At 31.5% G+C, this 9,397-nt stretch overlaps 2 protein-coding genes across 2 annotated transcripts; both read right to left on the bottom strand.

Moving 5' to 3' along the window:
• Window positions 1–243: 243 nt before the first annotated feature.
• LOC121206055 (galactolipase DONGLE, chloroplastic) lies at window positions 244–1,542 on the bottom strand. The gene has a single exon (XM_041076239.1). The coding sequence runs from the start codon at window positions 1,540–1,542 to the stop codon at window positions 244–246; it is 1,299 nt and encodes a 432-aa protein (XP_040932173.1).
• Window positions 1,543–6,395: 4,853 nt separating this feature from the next.
• On the bottom strand, window positions 6,396–9,075 carry LOC121206299 (vesicle transport protein GOT1). Its single transcript, XM_041077173.1, has 7 exons — window positions 8,941–9,075; window positions 8,650–8,734; window positions 7,820–7,911; window positions 7,640–7,714; window positions 7,133–7,230; window positions 6,970–7,045; window positions 6,396–6,678 (listed from the first exon to the last, which is right to left on the bottom strand). The coding sequence occupies exons 2-7, from the start codon at window positions 8,675–8,677 to the stop codon at window positions 6,652–6,654; spliced, it is 396 nt and encodes a 131-aa protein (XP_040933107.1). The 5' UTR covers window positions 8,678–8,734; window positions 8,941–9,075; the 3' UTR covers window positions 6,396–6,651.
• Between the last annotated feature and the right edge of the window lie 322 nt (window positions 9,076–9,397).

Genomic DNA, 9,397 nt, shown 5'->3' with positions numbered 1-9,397 from the left:
GAAAATTTTAAATTTATAATTCAAACATAAAAGAAAATTTCCGAAAAAGTTTTTTTCCTTAGAGATTACAAATTTTCCTAAACATAAAATTTAGAAAACTTTATGTGACGTACTCACAATGAACTCCCTTTTCCTTCCAAAAAAAAAACACCAAAATTATGGTGAAAAAAAGATGTGGGAAAAAAAGGATTAGGTTCTTGGGAATTGAACCATGGTTACCCTGCTCGTTGAATGCACCAACTTTCAAAGGCAAATTGATTTCAAACTTCGTGCACTGAAGATTAGCTCCCTTGCCCTATTCAACAAATTATCAAAACCCTCCTTTTGAGTGTGCAATGTTTTGGTGGGGCATTTGAGTAAGCTGATATAGGTTTCAAGATCGTGCACACATGAAGGGTTTTGAACATTGAAGAAATCCATCACTAACTCAACCCCAACATGAGCATAACAAGAGCAACTTATCCATGGCAACTCATATCTCCCCCCCAAAACCCTAAAATTCTCATTCAAAAACATCCCTGGAAGCTTCGTAATGGGGTCATTTACATTCACTATTCTCATCACTTTAACCCCTAATTCCTCACACCTTTGCTTGAAACTTGGGTTCCCCACTCTTGGTCCCCCAAAGGAAAATACAGTAATTGGTACTGTTTCATGATCAGTTTTATTTAAACCAAGCTCAGCTATATCATAAGCAAGAAGAAGAGCCAAAGCACTCCCCATACTATGACCAGCCAATGTAATGCTCAAATTCTCAACTTTGTGCTTGTTTAACAGCCTGGAAACCTCAGATAAAAGCTGCTCTCGACAACTTTCGAGCCCGAATTTGCCCTTAGTTTCATCAGATGTATACAAGCTCAAAAACCCAGACTCCACTTTCACATCGGGATTTGGATTGTTGGGGTCGAGGCGTGCAGGCGTTAGTGAGCTCATTAAATTAGTAACCCATTCATGATTCGTAACCGTTCCACGGAATGCTATCAGCAAATCCCGTCTCCCGAGACTTTTAACGGTGGATTCATCCGATGACACGGCTACATATCCGATCCAATAACCACGAGAAGCCTCGTTTTGCATTGGGATGTTGATATCGGGTGTAGCGTAGATATATTTAGTTACTGTATAACCACAATCCTCCATGCCAACTTCATTTAACATCCTACTTCTGCCATACTTGCAATGCAAGTGTCTTTTGGAAGTGGGATCGAGGTCGAAGGCCTTGTAACATGCTGCAACGAACTCTCCATATCGAATAATCTCTTTTCTGAGGAGAGGGTGCAATGGTTCTACTAGATTTTCCCAGTTGTTTGAACCTTGAACCTCTCTCCAGAAATGAGATAAGGCTGAATTACCAGTTTTAGGAGTAGTCTCCTCTGCCATTGCTGCTGCTTCTGCAGCAACAACTGATTGTCTTGATGAAGAAACCCCAGTTTTTTTATGCAAAAAGACTTGCCCAAATGAATGTGATTGAGCCTGGTTGTTGTTCCCTTGAAATGTAACATGGTTCAGGTTTAATCTTGGTCTGAAAACTTTTGACGCCATTTTCAGAGCATGAAAGAGAGAGATAGAAGTTTGGAATTGGATAAACACACACACCTGTGTGTATATATATATGTATAAAGGAAGGAGACAAGGAAGCTTGGCGTGGGATATTTAAAGAGACAAAGAACAGGAAATGGTGTTTCTCTTATGGTGATGAAAACTTAAAACAGCAAATAAAAAGAAATGAAAGTAACGAGTATTTTACGGAGAAGATCATCCCAATTTTATTAAGAAAAAGGGTTAATTTATTTTATTTACAGTAAGTGGTCTGTAGGGTTTCAAGCAATCTAACTGAACACAAACTCTAGATAATAATTTATACGATATATAATATTTGGTATATGTAGCCGTCACTTCCTAAAACACAAAGGGGGGGGGGTTCATATTAAGTAACAATTATGTTTCAAATTAATGGACAAAATATTATTCTTATTATCTAATGATAATAGAGTGGAATTGAGAGTTATGGTGTACTCAGGAATTTTTTTAGACTTCGGAATTAAATTATATATTTTTAAGATAGTAAAAATATGATTTTATTATTTTAATAGTTTATATTTTTATAAATTTTAAAAGATTAAAATAAATTTTTATCATTTTGGGAGGGCTAAAGTATAATTTTATTATTATTAATTTAAAATTTTATAAATTATAAAGGGCATAAATGAAAATCTTTCCACCGCTTGGTTATTGATATATATATATCAGGGTGTTCATTACTAGTAACAGTGACTAATTTTCTCGTCGTAAATGCTCTCTAAATAAGTAAATGATTGGTAACGAAATATGCTCCATTCTTGTGGATAATGATTAATATATTCATCAGTTTATTGTTGTCACGCTTTGTCATGGCCATATTTGACATTTTAAAGCATTTTTTTCAATAGTAAAAGAATTTTATTAAGGACAATAATAAAGAAAGAAATAAAGTTTTAATTACAACAATAATATAAACCAAAATCAAGAGGCGATCGTGGGTCAAGTTGGACTATAATAAAATTTCAATTCTATTTTATAGGCTCAAGCCCAAAAAACTTATCTCAGGCTTGATTTATTTTTTAAATGAACTTTAATTTTTTACCTAAATTCATTTTTCAGGTTTATATTTTTTGTCTAACATTTTCTACTTTTCGATTGAGTCGAGTGACCCAACTCATAATCAGATAAAAATCAAATAAAAAAAAAGAGAGAGAAGGAGGTTAACTCAAGCCCATAAGTGTATAGACAAATGTGAGTCATCCCATTATTATAATAATTATGATTCTAAATTTAATATTTAAAAAATTAAAACACTAAATTCATAAATTCTAAATTTCTTTAAATATGATTTTTTAAAATTTAATTAAAAAAAACAATTGATAAACTTAGATGAAAACAGGAACTGTCAGCCTGTAGTTTTAAAAAATAGGTAAATAGGAAGTTAACGACGACTTACCACCAAGCAAGCACTAAACATGCAAAACCCCAACTTTAACCAGTCAAGCAGCCACAAAAATTGTATCACATTTAACATGCTAAAAGACAAGACTATATCCAAGAAACATCACCCATAATTTCCATGGTACCTTTCAGTTTTATTCTTGCACGTGCACACACTACTACAGTTGAATCAAACTCAACCATCAAACCCCTAGACCTTGATTTGAGTGAACAATTTTATTACGTATCAATAATATTATTAGTTGTCACCATATCTTAATTGATTGTAGATTATATTATTTGACGTTTATATGTTATTATAAAAAAATTAATTTATTTGAACAACCAGTCAAATAATATGGTTGTTAATTCTTTTATGTAATGATGTTTAATTGTGGAATATTAACTTATAACAACATAAAAATTGGTTACCTCCTATGTAATACAATTGTATTTAATCATTGCGTAAAGTTAATTTATTTGATTACAAAATTGTATATGTAATAATATTATTATAGTTGTTTAATTTTATTTTGCTCTAAAATATTATTTGGGTGGTAAAAATAGTCAACAACAATCTTAAAAAAATTGATTATTTCTTTATTTGGTTGCAATTAAATTTAAATAAACATTTAAGAAATATATAAGAAATAATCTAATAAAAATAATTTACAACTAACTAACCCATAAAATTTAAAGCTTGAAAATTGTAAAATTATATATATTGTATCATAACTAAAATTTTTATAAACCGTTACTAAAATCAATACCATGCAAGATGTAATGAAAATTGAAGGCTTATATCACCTAATAATAATAATAATAACGAAGTTTGAGATTTGAATCAATCCATACGCAAATAGCTTTGTGCATAGTTAAACTTTATCCTACAATTCACAAGTTATACAATTAAGATTAGAATTTTGATAAATATTATTTTTAATTTTTATTATGAAGTTGTAGTTATAACTAAAAATAATATTATTTAAGGTTGTGATCTTGTTGAGTGAAATGTACGAAAACTCATAGAAGTATGCATTAATATTTGTCGTATTTCTTTTATTAGTTGTCTAATTTTTCTTTGACCATGCTGTTCACATTCTACTCGATTTGCTTCATCATTTTCAAGGATTTTTGTCTAAATTCTCTCTTCAACTGATATGTGATTTGTTTTAAAATCATTTATCTTTTCCCGAAGCTCAGTGACTATACCTTTTAATTCTACCACCTCTTACTCGTGATCTAAAAATATCATGTATAACAATAAGCTACTTGACTGTTCAAAAGTAATAGCTAGTAAAACTATAAGGATGACAGGTAGAAGACCAATTATGTTGTAATGTTACAGGCCATGAATCAAAGCTAATAACGAATGCACACAGAACTTCTATGGAGGTCAATGATTAAATACGAGCTCATTTAACCCATTTGAACTGATCTGATTCGTGAAACATATAAAGAATGTCATCTATTTGAAGTTTTGATGGTCCAATGAAATACTCCAGTAAAATTCAAGTTATCATGGTGAATATTTGTAATCCTAAGGGATAAGATTATATAGAGTTTAAATCCCTTAGGACTCCCATATTGTAGATAGGTTTTGATTTCAACCTCAATGTAATTTAAATTGTACTGTTGGATTTGAGGAACTCAACTAGAAATAAAGACATTCCCATCATATATAATTACTCATTTGTATTTCTTTAAAATAATAGAAACACCTTAAGAGCGTTTATTCAAACACCTTGTATGCACTGTTTTCTTGTAAGTTTTTTTATTTTTGTTTGTTGTTTCTTCGCTTTTAATTTGCGTTCGCTTTTTCTCAGTGTCTTACAGAATTTCATTTGTAAATTTTCGCTTTCGAAGGTTAGACTAATTTAGACAGATTTGTAGTGAAATTTCTGCATAAGATTGTACGGTTTGCGAGACTTAAATTCTAGCCCTATGACAACTACATATCAACAAAGCATTTTTGTACGGAGGAATTACAAATTGAGGCCGTAATATTAAAGTACTTATGATTTCCATCATAAGAGAAAGCATGTGATAACATCCTATTTTCTATTAAAATTCCTTTTGTTAATTGCTGGACACTTGAGTTTAGGGTTTTATAGATAATATTTTTCAAAATGTAAACCGTTAACAACAATTGCAACTTTAAATATATACAATCGTCTTTTCTTTTGTATTTATATACTAATGTATATGTATATATTTAAAGGTAAATAGAGTGTGCATTTCAACATACGTTAAGTTTAGGCACAGCGTACATTAGTTATTAATTTTTATCAATTTCACCTTTATTCTTTTAGTTAAATTTCATTAATCAACATTTTAAAAAGAATCAAACTTGACTATTAACCCTTCGTAAAAAAGTTGAATTGATGTTTTGTTAACGATAATATTAATTAAAATGTTAAAATTATATTTTTGGACTTTTATGAACTTTTTCATAATTTTTTTTGATTTTTGATTTATTTTTATAATTTTTAAATTACTTATTGACATGATATATAAAACAAATAATGTTATTTCAATATAAATCATATGTGAATTATCACGTCAACTTTATTAATGAATTAATGTTTTAGCTAATATTTTTATTAAAAAAAATTGATTTGACATTTTTTTAAAAGTTAATGATTAAATTTAACTAAATAAAAATAAGATTATTGTACATACCTTTAATAAGCATTAAATATAATTTAACGATATTTGAAAATTTTCATTTCCTTTATACTTTGTTTCTATTACCTTTAATACGATTTAAATATATACAATATTCCTTTTATTAATTGCTGGATACTTTAGTTTAGGAGTCGGGTAACCGTGCGGGCAGTCATCTCCGGTTGCCGACGATATCTATCCTTCTCGTCCAAACTCGTTTCTTCAAAATCATCACTGATTTTCCTAGATCTAAAGCCAAAGTTACAGCCTAGCTTTCTCCGATCTCCCTTCCCCACCGTCGGATTAACCCCATTTTTTTTATCTTGTTTCTTTACTCTTAAGCGTCACTTTCACCCTTGAAATCTACGAATGGAGCTGTAAAGCCTCATCCGGCTTTTCCTCTCCACTGTCCAGCTTTATGGGTTTGGTGTTTTGTTGCTATTGACACTTGTGTTCTATTTTTGGTGGTTTGGGGTTCTTGGTTCATGGGTTGTTAGTAGGTTTAGTGGGCTGAAGATGATAATGGTGAATGTTCTTGGGTGAGATGATGGTGATAAAGGGAAAACAAAAAAAAAAGAAGAAGAAGAGAGGAAAGAATAAGAAACGTGGAAAAAGAAAAAAGAAAGTAAAAGAAAAAAAATTAATGAAGTTCAAAATTCAGTCCGTTATAATTTATACTGTGATTGTCATTTACCCGTAATTGTACCAGCAAAATCAATATCCTATCAGCCAGACAAGCATTTGGAAACCGATTTAACATTTGTAGATGTCAACAAAAAGCTTTGATCATTAAAAATTGAAAATGTAAATCAATTGTTAGAACAGAAAATTCAAAGGATGATTTGAGTAATTTTCCAAGAAAAATTCAGAGATTCCTAGTTTCCCTTCAAGAGGGAGGTTTTCCATGTCTTCATTTACAAACATCTTAAGCTTCTGAAACTAAATGTAAGCCACTGAACTATAGAACTAACAGTACCTTAGATAAGATCAACATAGCATACTTCGTCCTGTATTCGGATGATCCTAAACCCTTCTCAACCGATCAAGGAACTGTAGCCATTAAGAAATAGCAAAAGTGAAATACTTTGCTAACAGGCAATACTCGGATCAGACAACTTCATGATGTCGAACTCGAAAACGTGCAAGCATAAATACTAATCCATGCAAGTTTTTTCTTGATTAGCAAGAAAATGAATTAAAGAACGTCATAGCAGCTTAATATAAATTGCAGATGTTTACGGACTTGTTTCCGAAAAAAATGAAAAGCAATGAATTTTTATGTCAAGCCATCAAACAAACAAAAACTACAAAGAGGTAACCAAGAAAAGTTTATCAACATACCATGACCGGATACTGTATAACCCATCCAACAACCGGAATGTGACAGAGGAACCCACTGACCGAAGGCCAAAAGCCACTGAAAGAAGAAAAAATGCAACTGAAGTTTAGCAACAGCATAAACATGTTATCTTATTTAAGGCTCGCAACGCAACACAAAACTAACCTGAAAACCACAAAGCAACCATATATTTCCAAGATTATACCAACTATTGGCCAACGCACGAACAAGAAAAAGAGCCCCAGAATAAAACAAGCAGTACCCTGAGTAAGAAAGGAGATAGAGACAGAATTACATCAGTGTCCATCGATACTATGTAATTTAAATTCATCAATATGTTTAAAATATTTGTGAATAAAAGTAATTAAAGCAACTTCTTACAAATATTGTTAGGATGTAACAAATCAAGCATAATCGATGCATCACATGCGCCTAACTTCCATTAGAAGGCCAAAAAAAGGTAAAGTTTATACTAAGGGAACCTAAAGCTATATAGGTTGATCAGAAAAAGTAAACTGCATACTCTTCACAAGTGGTATGGAATAGTACTCATGCTACTGAAGGAAACGAAACTCTTTATGAATGATTTATTCCAATGGATACACATCGAGAAATTAAAACCATTGTAAGTATTACGGGACGAGTGAATTAACATGATTTTGCAAACGGTACCTTGTAGTTTTTTCTGAAAAGCTGCAAAGTAGAATACCAACCGATCAATGTTACGACCCCTGCTAACCACAAAATCTGATTGCATAGTTCCAGAATGTTAGAATACTGAAATATAATGAATTATCATATTGTGACACATAATCTACATAAAAATTATGTTGTTTCTATGCAGGGCCTTACATTTCCTAAAGCAAGCAGACCCCTGTCAAAGAAGAGAGATACACCTAGAAATGTGAAGGAGATACCGAAGCCAATAAGACCCAAGCCAACCTCTGCAAATTAAAGCCAAAATTTCTCATGTTACAAGCCAAAAGATTATGGACCTTGTCAGCAGCATGCACACCATTTGAGCTGGCTAATCTTAGTGATTCTAGTATTTATTTTAGGGATTTTATTCTTTATGTACATAATTCAAGGATTTACTATGGTATAAAACCTACTTTTGTACATTCAATTTAACTCAAGAAATACGAATTCCTTGGAATTCATCATATTTCAAAACGGTGTCCGAACCAGTAAAATGAGTTTTAATTTTGTGAACCCATTTACAGCAAACAAAAGACTTTCCAGTAGGCAAATCAACAAAACCCCAAGTATGTGTTTTCTCTAAAGCTTGAATTTCTTCGGCCATTGCTTGTTTCCGAAGATATAGTTAGTTCTAGCTTCCTGAAAATGTATTAGGTTCAAACAAGGAAGCAATGGCAGAATAACAGTGACAATCACGAAGATACAAGCAAACCATTAATTACTAACTTCAATGACAGAATCAATCATATTAGTCAACAGTCCTTACACAATAAATTCAAGCTTGATAATTCAACTTTACACAAAAAAATTTATTAGGGTTCAAACAGGGAAGCAATGGCAGAAATAACGATTATAGTCACGAAGATACAAGCTAACCATTAATTCCCAACATCAATGAGGGAATCAATCATATTAATCAATAATCTTCACAAAAGAAATTTCAAACTTAATATTTCAACTCTACACAACAAAAATATGCTTACTTTGTTGCTCAGTTATTTCATACACCATCTTGATATTCGCAGCCTCAATCAAGATAAGATCGAAACTTGTAGAATTTCAGCTAATCTACAACATATTTATGAGATGAAATGAGAATTGAAGCTTTAGTATTTAGGAATTTCTACATTTGCAGTAAAATGAAAGCTTGGTATGACAAAGTTATTCATTGGTTTCCAATAACATGTCAACTTGGTGTTAATGAGCAGATCAAAATGCAACCATAAATGAACAAATTACCGAAAATAAATAAATACAATTATTGCTTCATTTACCTTTAACAGGAAAACAAATCAGATAACAAATAGAAAGGAAGAATTAAAAAATAAATTAATTGAAGATAACAGGAAAGAATTTAAGAATCTAAACCCAGAAATAGAAAAGACTGAACAATTGAAAATCAATAGGAAAATATAAAACAGAAATTACCAGTAAGTTTAAAGTAAGGAATCGAGAGCTGATCGCTGTACTTGGGTTGAAACTTGAAAATGAAAAGGCTGATGCAAATCTCCGCTGCCGTTCGACCCCCTTGAGACGGTCCGTTTGATGAAGCACGAATATTGCAGGCTTGGGCTTCTAATTAGATCATCAATATTTGACCAGTAATTGTTGGGTAGAGGGTCTAGGTTGAGCCCAGGAACCTTAGAATGTAACCCCTTTTTGCTATACTCATAAAATGTTAAATCACCATTCGAGGCTTAAACTTGGCAACAACTCCCATATTAAGGTTTA

Source organism: Gossypium hirsutum, chromosome A09 (assembly GCF_007990345.1).
Source record: "Gossypium hirsutum isolate 1008001.06 chromosome A09, Gossypium_hirsutum_v2.1, whole genome shotgun sequence".
Lineage (NCBI taxonomy): Eukaryota > Viridiplantae > Streptophyta > Magnoliopsida > Malvales > Malvaceae > Gossypium > Gossypium hirsutum.
This window is presented reverse-complemented; position numbering and strand designations above follow the sequence as displayed.

Coding starts and splice junctions, on each gene's coding strand:
- LOC121206055 (XM_041076239.1), bottom strand. CDS start 1,542: ATGGCGTCAAAAGTTTTCAGACCAAGATTAAACCTGAACCATGTTACA.
- LOC121206299 (XM_041077173.1), bottom strand. CDS start 8,677: ATGGTGTATGAAATAACTGAGCAACAAA. Junction 7,046..7,132: donor GGTTGCTTTGTGGTTTTCAG/GTTAGTTTTGTG, acceptor TTCTTCTTTCAG/TGGCTTTTGGCCTTCGGTCA. Junction 6,679..6,969: donor TTATACAGTATCCGGTCATG/GTATGTTGATAA, acceptor TAATGGCTACAG/TTCCTTGATCGGTTGAGAAG.